General features: G+C 44.8%; 1 protein-coding gene across 2 annotated transcripts in view; it reads left to right on the plus strand.

Moving 5' to 3' along the window:
* Positions 1 to 14232, plus strand: part of ly75 (lymphocyte antigen 75) — a 160178-nt gene that overhangs the window by 102420 nt on the left and 43526 nt on the right. For both annotated transcript variants that reach the window (XM_070875562.1, XM_070875563.1), the window contains exons 19-21: positions 3632 to 3696; positions 5867 to 5961; positions 13109 to 13251. In XM_070875562.1, coding sequence (XP_070731663.1) covers positions 3632 to 3696; positions 5867 to 5961; positions 13109 to 13251 — 303 coding nt within the window. The remainder of the gene's footprint in view (positions 1 to 3631; positions 3697 to 5866; positions 5962 to 13108; positions 13252 to 14232) is intronic.

Raw genomic sequence — 14232 nt, forward strand, 5'->3', positions numbered from 1 at the left:
GTTGGCCTCAAATTCTGCAAAATATAACAGAACAGACAAATGGTTAGCAGCAGCGGAGGGGGCAGGGTGGGTGGAATGAGTAGGCTCATACACCATAGGCAGCAGGCTGATTTGAAGGACCACGATGAATGATAGCACACTGCATCAACTGAAGCGTAGCTGATGGAGACATCCCCATGAACCGAAGCATGGCGAGCCCGCTCAGTACTTAACATTTAGCAAAGCCAGACTGTGGAATTTGCAGGACTTACCCTCTCCCTCGAGTGTGGGCCCAGCTTGTGCAGTGGTGGTGGCTTTTCTCCAGGCAGGATTCATCAAAGCAGCGACCCTCTCTTCCAAGGGTGTCAGTGGCTGCAGATTTGCCGGGCCTCTTCCTGTTCGAGTTCTTTCCCGTTTGTTGTGTGCCACCTTCCTCTGCAAAGATGAAAATACAACTTTTTAGGGAGGGTGTCTTTCTGCTGGGTGGATCATATACAGCTGGTCACATTTACAATTGCAATTCCATTGAATAAATGAAAATATTACTTACACTAACTACTTGACCAAGGGTCTGCCACTTTTTTTTGCACTGGTCTCCAGACCTCTGGGTGTTCATCATTGCACAGTAATCTTCTGCAAGTTGGTTCCAGCGTTTCTTCATTTCTTTTGGTGAAACTTTGGTGTCCATCTCGTGCCATCTGGCCTCAATTACCATAACTAGTGCCTTCACTTCATCCTGTAAGAAATTTTTGGTCTTTGAGCCGCGTTGCATCTTGTATTGCAGCTCCGATTTTTCCACTGAGAATTAAAGTTCTCACACACAACTGGCTCTTTAAAAATGACAGAATGCAGACAAGAAACTGTACTGCAAAATATAACAGAACAGACAAATGGTTAGCAGCAGCGGAGGGGGCAGGGTGGGTGGAATGAGTAGGCTCATACACCATAGGCAGCAGGCTGATTTGAAGGACCACGATGAATGATAGCACACTGCATCAACTGAAGCGTAGCTGATGGAGACATCCCCATGAACCGAAGCATGGCGAGCCCGCTCAGTACTTAACATTTAGCAAAGCCAGACTGTGGAATTTGCAGGACTTACCCTCTCCCTCGAGTGTGGGCCCAGCTTGTGCATCTACTAATGACCCCTCATCATCATCATCATAGGCAGTCCCTCAGAATCGAGGAAGACTTGCTTCCACTCTGAACAGTCCAATATGAGAGCCACAGGCTCTGTCACAGGTGGGACAGATAGTCGTTGAGGGAAGGGGTGGGTGGGACTGGTTTGCCACAAGTTCTTTACGCTGCCTGCGCTTGATTTCTGCATGCTCTCGGCGTTGAGATTCTAGGTGCTCAGCGCCCTCCCAGATGCGCACTCTCCACTCAGGGCGATCTTTGGCCAGGGACTCCCAGGTGTAAGTGGGGATGTTGCACTTTATCAGGGAGGCTTTGAGGGTGTCCTTGTAACGTTTCAGCTACCCACCTTTGGCTCAAATATTTAGCAATCAAGTCAAAAACATCCTTTTTTATTCGCGCGTGCACAGAATGGGGGGCATCATTTTTTCGGCGCAGACATTAGGCTCCACCCCCCCCCACCAAAGCTACAGGTCAGGCTGCGTGGTGCCAATTTCAAAAAATAGAACAGGGAAACTTGGTACTTATTTCTTTGTCGTAGTTGGGGCTAGAAAAAATGGGCATAACTCTGGCAATAGTCAAAAAAAACGGCATTGTGGAAAATTAAGCCCGTTCAGTTGGCATACAATGTGCTACATAATCGTATGTGTAGGAGCTTTCAAGTTCTATTAAAGTATTGGCTATGAAACAGTGGTATCCAAGCTTTTTATATTCGTGGGCCTCACTGGTATGCAATATGAAGCCTCTGAGATGACAAATGTTATATCCATGTCTATTATACCTCACGTTGTTGATACTAACAGTCTCTGGTGTTTTAGAATCTATCGACTAATGACCCCTCATCATCATCATCATAGGCAGTCCCTCAGAATCGAGGAAGACTTGCTTCCACTCTGAACAGTCCAATATGAGAGCCACAGACTCTGTCACAGGTGGGACAGATAGTCGTTGAGGGAAGGGGTGGGTGGGACTGGTTTGCCACAAGTTCTTTACGCTGCCTGCGCTTGATTTCTGCATGCTCTCGGCGTTGAGATTCTAGGTGCTCAGCGCCCTCCCAGATGCGCACTCTCCACTCGGGGCGATCTTTGGCCAGGGACTCCCAGGTGTCAGTGGGGATGTTGCACTTTATCAGGGAGGCTTTGAGGGTGTCCTTGTAATGTTTCAGCTACCCACCTTTGGCTCATTTGCTGTGAAGGAGCTCCGCGTAGAGCACTTGCTTTGGGAATCTCAGTTCGCATGCCAGACACATGTGGCCTGCCCAGCAGAGCTGATCGAGTGTGGCCAGTGCTTCAATGCTGGGGATGTTAGCCTGGACAAGGATGCTGATGTTGGTGTGCCTGTCCTCCCAGGGATTTGTAGGATCTTGCGGAGACATCGTTTGTGATATTTCTCCAGCGACTTGAGGTGTCCACTGTATGGTCCATGTCTCTGAGCCATACAGGAGTGTGGGTAGTACTACAGCTCTGTAGACCATGAGCTTGGTGGCAGTTTTGAGGGCTTGGTCTTCAAACGCTCTTTTCCTTAGGCAGCCGAAGGCTGCACTGGCACACTGGAGGCGGTGTTGGATCTCGTTGTCGATGCCTGCTCTTGCTGATAGGAGGCTCCCGAGATATGGAAAGTGGTCCACGGTGTCCAGGGCTGCGCCATGGATCTTGATGACTGGGGGCATTGCTGTGCGGCAAGGACAGGCTGGTGGAGGACCTTTGTCTTACGGGTGTTTAGCGTAAGGCCCATGCTTTTGTACGCCTCAGTAAATACATTTACTATGTCTTGGAGTTCAGCCTCTGTGTGCGCAGACGCAGGCATCGTCCGCTTACTGTACCTCGACGACAGAGGTTGGGGTGGTCTTGGACCTGACCTGGAGACGGCACAGATTGAACCGTTCCCACTGGTTCTGTAGTGTAGTTCCACTCCAGCGGGGAACTTGTTGACTGTGAGGTGGAGCATGGCGGTGAGAAAGTTGATAGAATCTATCTACCAATGACACAGCATTGTTAAGAGCAGCCTTTTTAAATCTCCAGGCATACAAACTTCAAAAAACTCAAACCAAAAAGGAGTGAGTTGCCCAGATCTTGGTGGCCACAGCTTGGACACCACTGATATGAAATAGTAATTGAAGTTCAAAGAATATATAGCCTAACTGCATCTCCTGACAGGCCTGGGAAACTACCATTTGCTGACATTTGCATCCAGATTGCCCTCGAGGTCGGTAGGTTATAAGGAATAGCATGGAATAGTCAAAATCCTAGACCAAAGTAAGGGAGGGGAGGTTCCCCATAACTACAGAAATATCCCAACAACCAAGTCGGACAGCAATGATGATGGCTAGAGACATCCAAACTCCTGGAATAAGAAGGAGCACCTGAATGCCAAAAAGAACTTTGCACAAAGGGGGAAATCAAATTGGAAGATATTAATGTTACAGTTCACTAATTTAATTTGAACCCACCTTGAAACTGCATTTCACAAAATAACAATTGATTTTTTTTCTCTTCTTTCCCCCCCCCCCCCCACACAGCACTTCCCTTCATTGACAAAGTGGTGGGTAAAGACAGTTGATTTCAATATGATAGGCAGTCCATTGTAAGTATAAATTATGATTAATAGCATAGAAAATATATATTTCACATTTACTACTCATACTTCTGTTAATTTTCTTATCCTGTTTTCACCATGTAATGGAACTCTCTCCTTTCCAACTCCCCATTAACTGTGAAACTACTTTTTTTTCTGTAAATTATTTATTTATTTTTATGGATTTTCATTCTAAATGCAAGTATTATTTATTTTGTGTTGGTATTATTTACAGTAATGTTACACTCTACTATTAAGTAAACGATTGCCAACTTCAATCTGGAAACACATTATTTATTGTGCTACTTAATAGCTTAATTAGGTATTCTACTACATAGGAGACCACAAAATTCGTAAAATTCTTCATGTGAGTGTTAGTGTTAGTAGATTAAGTCCTCACCTAACATCTGTATATCCAGCAATGGGCTGTTGGATAATGGTCAGGAGTGGAAACCTGGCCAATTTTCCTCATCCTTATCCCAATTATTTTCAGTTAGGTCACCATGGATTGAGGATTATGAGGTGAGGGAACCATTTACAATGTCCGATACTACGAGTTCGCTGTCCTCATTCCTTTCAAAATTGCCATTGTTATGCCTCTCAAAGAAACCGCACCTAACACCTCTTTAGTTTCAGTCTACTGCCCTATCTCTAAACTATCTTTCCGTTCCAAGGTTTTGAACATGTCATTGCTCCCAGATCTGCAACCAGCTTTCTGACTCCGTTTGGATCTTTCCACCCCTCCCACAGCACTGAAATGACTCCAACCAAAGTTATGAACAACATTACTCGAGATTGTGATGCATCATCTCCGCGACGTCTCCGCAGCCTTTGACACGGGTGGCCACAACATCCTTATCCAACACCTCTTCCCGTTCTCCAGCTCAGTGAGATTCCCTTTGTTTAGTTCCGTTCTTGCCTATCTGATCTTCCCATCCCCCACGCTGTCATCTTAGGAGCCTCCTCAAGGATTCATTCTTGCCCCTCCATCTCTTCCTCATCTACATGCTGCTCCTTGGTTTTTTTCCATAGATAGGGTGTCAGCTTCTAAATGTAAACTGATGACCCCCAGCTCTACCTCTCTTGACCCCTCCACTGTGTCTGTGCTATCGCACTGCTTCTCTGATATCCAGTTTTGGTATGCCACAATTTTCATCAGCTAAACATTCGGAACACTGAAGCCATGGCCTTTAACCCCAGCCACAAACTCTGTACCTTTGCCACTGATTCCATCCCCCTTCCTGGCTGTCTCAGGCTGAACTAGACTGTTTTCAACTTCTGCAACCTGTTCCACCTCAAGCTGAGTCTCCAACCTCATACCCTCTCCATTTCAAAGGCTGCGTGTAATATTGCACAACTCTACCCCTGCCTCAGCCTATCATTCTTTTGTCACCTCCAGACATGACTAGTCTAATGCTCTCCAGGATAGCTGACAATCCTCTACCCACCATAAACTTCAGCATATCCAAACCGGCACAGTAATAGGACCGTGCAACCCATGCAATTACATGGAGCTCCAAGCCAGATAGGTCCCCCGAGCGGATCTGGTGATAAGTTTGTCCAGTAAAATATAGGGACCCAAACTGAACCTTTGCACAAGGCCCTCACAACACAAACATCGACCCTGAATCCAAACTCTGCTGTCTGTATCATCCCACACCAAGTCCCTGCCGTCACTGACCTATATTGCCTCCTAAATCCCCAGCTCCCCAAATTTAAAAATCTCATCTTCCTGTTTACATTCCCCCATCTTTCTAACATTATCCAGCAATACAACTATGCTGAAGTTCTCCATTTCTCCAGCTCTTGGAATCCTTCCCTCCCTTTACCCCATCATTGCCGGCTAATCTGTCGGCCACATAGGTTCCATGCTCTGGAATCGCTTTCTAAATCCTTCTGCCTCTCCACCACCTCCTCCTTTAAGACCCCCCTTAAAATCCACTTTAACCAAGATTTTGGTCACCCCTTTTAATATCTCTTGGGTCTTTGGCTACATTGCCATTGTTTTCCTTGTGTCTCTGAATATCCTTGGGACATTTTTGTAGGTTAAAATCAATGTTGTTATTCATTGCCTCAGGAGAGAAGGGGAACATTTTAACCAGAAGGAGAATCATTTTAATTAAACATATAATTATATATTTGATTGCACTATGACCTATTTTTATTTTTTCCTTTTTAGTTTGGGTCCATATTACATTTACCACCGGTTTCACACCTTCCATAACCGATTTAGGGATTGTTGGTTTCTAACCCCTTATCCCGTCAGGTGGCGTGGTAAGTAATTTGTGTATTATAGGTTTATTTTGTATTTGACTTATAGAATCATTTATCTCATTGCCAAAAAAGATGTTACAACGTTTTTTGCAATTGTGCTGTGGCAGAAGTCTCTGTTTCAGGTTGAATAGGTTAATCCTCCCCAGCTGATTTGTTGTTGATTTCCCCTTCCTTTTTTCATCTGTTCCCTGACCACACTTATTCCTTTTCTGAAGATAATTAATTATTTTTGGGGGGCCTTTGATACCTCATCCAAGTGAATTGCTCTTCATGTATGGGCCCAGAGAGAGAGAGAGAGCATTCAAATGTGTGTGCTATTTAACTGTAGGAACCAAACATTCGTTTGTTAATGTTCCAAGCTGACACAGCCCTATCTTCAAAACAACTTAATCCCAACACGGGACATTTGGCTTGAAATTTGGACTCTCCCCTATTGTTTTCTTCCTAGCCCTCATTTATAACCAGGACATATCTATACTAATTTTTGCCATGCCTATGCAACCTGAATTTCCTCTGTGTCTATTCACTTGTGCATTTTGGCTGCTACTCTATCTTCCTTTTTCTTTCTCTTTTATTGTACTCGGCTGGGGCCCTTTTCTTCTGTCTCACCCCCTTCCTGTTACTAACAACAACTTGTATTTATATAGCGCCTTTGACATAGTAAAATGTCCCAAGGCATTTCACAGGAGTGTTATCAAACCAAATTTGACACCAAATTGGGGCAGATGAGGTCGGTTTTAAGGAACATCTTAAAGGAGGAATGAAAAGTGGAGAGGTTTAGGGATGGGATTCCAGAGCTTTCGGGCCTTGGCAACTGAAGGCACGGCTGCCAATGGTGGAGCGATTAAAATCGGAGATGCTCAAGGTGCCAGAATTGGAGGAGCACAGATATGAGGGTAGTAGGGCTGAAGGAGGTTACAGAGATGGGGAGGGGTAAGGTTATGGAGGGATTTGAAAACGAGGATGAGATTTTTAAAATCGAGGCATTGCACAACTGGGAGCCAATGTAGATCAGCGAGCACAAGGGTGTTGGGTGAACGGGACTTGGTGCGAGTTAGGACATGGGCAGCAGAGTTTTGGATGACCTCAAGTTTATGGAGGCTAGAACTTGGGTGGCTGGCCAGGAGTGTATTGGAATAGTCAAGTCTAGAGGCAAGGATGAGGGTTTCAGCAGCAGATAAGCTGAGACAGGGGGTGAGTTGGGCAATGTTAGGGAGGTGCTAATAGGCATGCCTCCTTTCATTTAGGGTTGGGCAATAAATGCTGGCCCCTTACCAGCGACGCCCACATCCCATGAACAATTTTTTTTTAAATTCTCTCCCCTTTGGTACTTTGCCCACCCAAATCCCTATCCCAACCTTTACTCTTCCTCGATCTTCTTACTCCTACCATCGTCCCAAGCTCAACTAATGTTTTGCATAGGCCCACAGGTTCTCTCTGTGTGTCTCTCGGAATTCTCTAAAGGACCCATCGAAGCACATCACTGCCTCCTTACGAGCAACATCTTTCTCATCCTCCTCTCTCGCTGACCTTACTACCCAACGCACCCGCTGGAGGCGAATTTTGCCAACTTCCTTTCCATTCCATTCACCCCTCCCACTGTTGACCCTTTGGAGTCAGCAAGTGGATCAAAAATCATCACCCCTCTCCACATCTCTCCCGAATGTCTGTTCACTTGCGAACAGAGCCATTGCCATCCACGACGTTATCGTGGATGACATTGTGGCCATGACGGAAACTTGGATCAAGGGTAACAACACTTTGCCCCTTGCTGAAGTCTCCACGCCTGGCTATACAATTCATCACCTACCCCGCTGTGGTTGTGCTGTATCATCAAATCTCACCTCTGTCTGCCCCCCTACTCCTCTGACATCTTCTCCTTTGAGCTGCTCGCCTTGTTCCTCTGCTCTCACTTCTCCTTTAAAATCTTCATTCTCTGCTACCCACCCAAGCCCCACCTTGAGTTTCTCATTTGAAATTTCCTCACTCTTTTCCCCTCTCTGCCTCTGCACTGAGGGACTTCTCATTCTCAGACTTGCATTTCAACTCTCCTTTCCTTCTCTCCTGAGTTCTTCCCTCTTGTCCTCCCTTAACCTCTCCATATAAGCTCTCTTGCACATATTCATGACTACCCCTCAACAGCCTCGATTCCCATCACAGAGAAGGCCATCTCTGATCATTTCCTTGTATCCCTTACCAGTCACATTCCACTTTCAACCCCACTTCCTTCTGTGTCCATCCCTGGAAAAAAACTCCCCAAGTCATTTACAATGGCACTTTCTTTAGCACTCCATTTGCCATCACACTTCTGCAGCTGTTGATCTACTCAATCACTTCATCACCTCTGCCTTTGATACCCTTGTCACCAGTAAAACGCTTACTCTCTCCCACCTGGTCTTTTCCCCTGCTACAGTCCCCCCCTCTTCACTCCCTGAGGCACAGACTTTAACATATATGGCACTATTCCTTCATTGTCGCTGGGTCAAAATCCTAGAAGTCCCTACCTCACATCACTGTGGGAGTACCTTCACCATATCGACCGCAGCGGTTCAAGAAGAAGGCTCACCACCTTCTCGAGGGCAACTAGAGATGGGCAATAAATGTGGGTCCTGGTAGCGATGCCCATAACCTGAGAATTTGTTTTTTTTTAAAGCAACTGGTTTAGCCATTCATCTGGCTAGACCACATCAAGCACCATCAGGTCCTGCTCTCTGCTAAAACGATTTGCTACTCCAGAAAAGCAAAGATAACCTGTGGCTTCTTCTCTCCACTATCAACTGTCTCCTTGAACTCCTCTCTCCTGCCCCCTCCACCTTCCCCTCCAAACAAGTACGAGGAGCTCATGGATTTCTTTGTTCCTAACATTGAGTCCTTCTGTGCAGCTGCCTCTGCCACATGCCTCCCTTCATCTTGACCACCAAACCAAGCTTCCCCCAAAGTTTCCCCCATGCCTTTCCCATGAACATGCATCTTTCTCTAGTTTCTTTCCCATCTCCCCTCTTGCCCAATCCGAGCTCATGTTGTTCATGAGACTCGCATCCAGCTCTCTCTACCCTATTCCCACTAAATGGCTGAACTTCCCATCCTAGACCCCATGCTAGCAGATATTATAAATGGTTCCCTCATCAGGTACTGTCCCTATACCTTTCAAATCTGCCATACTCACACCCCTCCTCAAAAAAAAAAATCCACCCTTAACCCTTTTGTCCTTGCAAACTACCGCCCTATCTTCAACCTCCTTTTCTTCTCCACACTCCATGATCATGTTGTCCCCGCTCATATTTGAACCTGTCCAATCAGGTTTCTCCTCCTGCCACTTCAGCTGTCTGACATTCAGTCTTGGACGAGGAGTAATTTCCTCCAATTATACTGTGGGAAGACCGAAGACATTGTCTTCGGTCACGGCCACGATCTCCATTACTTTGCCACCCCTCTCCCTGGCCACTGTCACGGGCTGAACTAGACTATTTGCACTTCAATGTCCTTTTTGACCCTGAGCTGAGTTTCCGACCCCATATCCTCTCCATCATAAAGACCGCCTACTTCCACCTCTGTAACATCACCCACCTGCACACCAAGTGCCATTCACCTATCACTCTTGTGCTCGCTGGCCTACATTGGCTTCCAGTCCACCAACACCTCGCATTTAAAATTCTCATCCTCATGTTCAAATCCATCCATGGCCTCTCCCCATCTACCTCTGTAATCTCCTTTAGCCCAACAACCCTCTGGGAACTCGGCATTCCTCCAACACGAGCCTCTGAAACAGCTCTCATCCCTTGCACCACCAATGCCTTCAGCCTTCTCCAGTTAAGCTCTGAATTCCCTCCCTAAATCATTCTACATCACCACCTCCTCTCTCCTTCATTGAAGCCTCCTGAAAATTGACCACTTTGACCAAGCTTTCAATCACCCCTCCTAACATCTCCGTCTTTGGCTTAGTGTCATATTTCAACTGATTATGCTCCTGTGAAGCACATTGGAAATTTTTCATATGTTAAAAAGAGCTATATAAAGGAAAGTTGTTATTGGCAGACAGTGTTAAAAGGTATGTAGCAGCTTGGATAGGAAGTTGGCTGAAAGACAAACAGAATAGTGGTTACTTTTTTTGGGACTGGAGAAATGTAAACAAGTGGTTACCCCCAGGTTTCAATGTTCAGACCATTGAACTAGACTTGGATATAAGGGGCACAATATCAAATTTGCAGACACACAAATGAGAGTCATTTACTATAAAGAAGACTGTAAGCCACTTCGAGGACAAAGACAGGTTAGTAGATTGGGCAGATAGATGTCAGATGAAATTTAAAGCGGAGAATTACGGGGTAATACATTTTTGGGAGGAAGATAGGGAAAGGATGTATACACAGGAGAAACTTCAAAAAGAGTTGAGCAACAGAGGCATTTCAAGGTTCAGGATATACAAATCTTCAAAAATGGGAACACATGTTGATGAGATTGGGTGGAGGGTGAGAGAAAACCTATGGGATCTTCAGTTTTATAAATAAGGGCATCAATTAGAAAAGCAAAGTGGTAATGCTAAACCTAAATAAACCATTAGTTAGACAGTAGTTAGAAAACTGTATCCAGTGTGGATGCCTTCCTTTTGGAAGGATATCAAAGCTATGGAAAAAGTGCAGAAGAGATTCACTGAGATTATGCCAGGAATGATAGGCTTAAGAAACATTAGAGAAACGAGCTTTCTTCATTGGAACAGGGAAGTTTAAGTGGTGATCTAATTCAAAATTATGAAGTTTTTGATGAGGCAAATAGGAAAAACTATTTCCACTGGTCAGTGTGTCCATAAATAGAGGGCATCAATTTAAGGTCATTACCAAAAGAACAAATGAAGAGGCTATGTGAAATTCTTTTTAGCAGAGGGTTGTTGGGACATTGAATGCCCCATTATAGAAATAGTGGTGTAAGCAAAATCTATAATAGCTGTTAAAAAGGGAAGTGAGTAAATATTTGAAAACAAAAAACCTTAAAAAAGATTTGAAAACTTAGAGTGGGGTAATGGGACAAGTGGATAGCTCTTTCAAAAAGCCATTGTGGGCTATAAGGGCAAAATGGCCGCAGCCTGTGCTGTAAAAATCTCTGATTGTATTTGTTGTCAGTTGCTGTTTTTAAAATGTAAGAGCATCTAATCAGTGGGCTTGGTGGAATTGGCCAAGTTTCAGAGCATATTATGTCCTTGAAACCAGAACATGTGAAACTTGTGATGTTTTAGATGGTGAGAGAGTCTAACAGTTGCATTTGTGAATAGAATAATACATTAAAGAAGTGGCTTTTTGTGATACAATTAGGATAGGTTCTTTGATGGTCTTTCTAGGCAATACTTCTGTCTGTTTCAAGAAACAAATAATTTGCATTTACATAGTGACTTTCAGGACATCGCAAAGCACTTCACAGGGTATATGCTGAGAAGCTGTTTCCACCTGGCTGGAGAGTCTAGAACTAGGGAGCATAGTCTCAGGATAAGGGGTTGACCATTTAGGACTGAAATGAGAAATTTCTTCACTCAGAGGAATTCTCTACCCCCAGAGAGCTGTGGATGCTCAATTGCTGAATATATTCCAGGCTGAGATCGGTAGATTTTTGGACTCTTTAATGGAATCAAAGGATATGGGATCGGTGGGAAAGTTGTGTTGAGGTCGACGATCAGCCATGATCTTATTGAATAACGGAGCAGGCTTGATGGGCCGTATGTCCTGCTCCTACTTCTTATGTTCACAATCAACTTAGTATATTTGAAGTCTAATCACACTTTTGATGTATGGAAATACAGCAGCAATTTGGACATAGCATGGTTCCACTAACGGCAATGAGATAAATGATGATCGAGTGATAAATTTTGGCCAAGATCCCAGGAGAATTCCTCTGCTCTTCTTTGAATAGTGTCATGGGATCTTTTACATCCATCTGAGAAGGGCAGATGGAGCCTCAATAACATCTCATGTGAAAGACAGCACTTCCAACAATAGAGTATTACACAAAACTGTTAGCCTAAATTATGTGCTCGGGTGTCTGGAGTGGGGCTCTGACAAGTGTTACCACTGAGCTAGTTCTGACACTAAGGGGCCAAAATTGATGGCCTTACTGCCCACTGCCACCGACATTCCTCCTCTAGTTGCACCCAGTGCCAGTTTCAATTTGGTCTGGAGCGGGCAGGAGGGGAGAACGGCCAAGTAGCGCAACTGACCTTCCGCCCACCGAGATGCCAGATTGGTGCGGGCAGAAGTCGGTGCCAGAACGGGGATGGACCGCTGGCTGGAGGCTGGTCTGTCCCCGATGGTGAATATGAAGAGCTAAAAAAAGAGGCTAGTAAACACTTTTTAAAAATTTACTTTACAGTTTAAAAATTGACTTGATGGGGTCCTCTGAAGGTCTTTTTTCTGGGGGAAGGGGGGGTTATGCTTTTTATTTGCAGCTCTTCGACCTTCCGTAGGCCCGACTCCATTCTCGGCAGCACTTGGGCGACAAGCACCTTTGCCGCTGAGAATGAGACCTCCCGCCTACTGCCGACCAAATTGACGGCGTAAGTCCCTCTTTTGCCGCCGGCCGCCCTTTCAGAGACCCTTTTGCCAAAAACCCCGCCCAGAGTACCGTCAGGTACCTCAGCGGTCCTTTGGGCTGCCTTTGCCCTTCACCAATTTCGGCCCCTAAGTAAATCAGTTTACCGATGGATTTTTGTGGAGCATGCCATGTTCAATGTCCCCGTCAAGCTGCGCAGCCGCACAGCAGTCTTGAGGTCCCGCGCAGGCCGCTCACTAGCTTTTGTATTGGGAGAAACCGCACATGCGCAAAAATTTTAATGGACTGTCCTGCGAGTTAAAGGGCCCTCGCACTGAAAAAGAAATAAGAGGGAACATTGGATGTGTTATGTTGCAAATTTTCATAATGTTAGTGAGGAACACTGCACTGGGATGTGCTGAAATTGTGACCCACAAAATTGAATAATGTGATGTGTGAAAGAGGGATGAAATTCCTGATTAATGTTGATGACTGCAGCATCTATATAAAAGAGCTGCGCTTAAATAGTGGAATGTTAACTGACAGGTTGGGGGTTCTAAACCTGGTGAGAGTTTTCACTGTTGCAAAGTTAAACATCCGACTGCTTTAACATATTTGATTTTTTTCTCCACAGAATATCATGAACACGTGGACTGCTTCAGGCAGCAACCCTTCATTTGTCAAAAGTTAAATATATCATCACTGGAGCCATGGTCTCCTGAAACCAATGTATCAGGTACCCCGTGTAATGATGCTTGGATCCCCTTTGGAGATAATGTAAGAGTAAAAAAAGTGTTTTTCTATTTGTCACTTTATTTAAAAGCACAATAGCTACATAAGCTTTGGAAATATTTGTAAGGATTTGTGATAGAAACATAAAAACATAGAAAATAGATGCAGGAGTGGGACATTCGGCCCTTCGAGCCTGCACCACCATTCAATATGATCATGGCTGATCATGCATCTTCAGTACCCCATTCCTGCTTTCTCTCCATACCCCTTGATCCCTTTAGCCGTAAGGGCCACATCTAACTCCCTTTTCAATATATCTAATGAACTGGCCTCAACAACTTTCTGTGGTAAAGAATTCCACAGGTTCACAATTCTGAGTGAAGAAGTTTCTCCTTATCTCGGTCCTAAATGGCTTACTCCTTATCCTTAGACTGTGACCCCTGGTTCTGGACTTCCCCAACATCGGGAACATACTTCTGTCCAATCCCATCAGAATTTTATGTTTCTATGAGATCCACTCTCATTCTTCTAAATTCCAGTGAATATAAGCCTAGTCGATCCAGTCTTTTTTCATATCTCAGTCCTGCCATTTTCCAACATTCTATAGACTCTGGATCAGTTCCTATGGATTGGAGGGCAGCTAATGTAACCCCACTTTTTAAAAAAGGAGGGAGAGAAAACAGGGAATTATAGACTGGTTAGCCTGACATCGGTGGTGGGGAAAATGTTGGAATCAATTGTTAAAGATGTAATAGCAGCGCATTTAAAAAGCAGTGACAGGATCGGTCTAAGTCAGCATGGATTTATGAAAGGGAAATCATGCTTGACAAATCTGCTAGAATTTTTTGAGGAAATAACTAGTAGAGTGGACAAGGGAGAGCCAGTGGATGTGGTGTATTTGGACTTTCAAAAAGCTTTTGACAAGGTCCCACACAAGAGATTAGTGTGCAAAATTAAAGCACATGGTATTGGGGGTAATGTATTGACGTGGATAGAGGACTGGTTGGCAGACAGGAAGCAAAGAGT

This window comes from Pristiophorus japonicus, chromosome 3 (genome assembly GCF_044704955.1).
Source record: "Pristiophorus japonicus isolate sPriJap1 chromosome 3, sPriJap1.hap1, whole genome shotgun sequence".
NCBI classification, from domain to species: Eukaryota; Metazoa; Chordata; class Chondrichthyes; family Pristiophoridae; genus Pristiophorus; species Pristiophorus japonicus.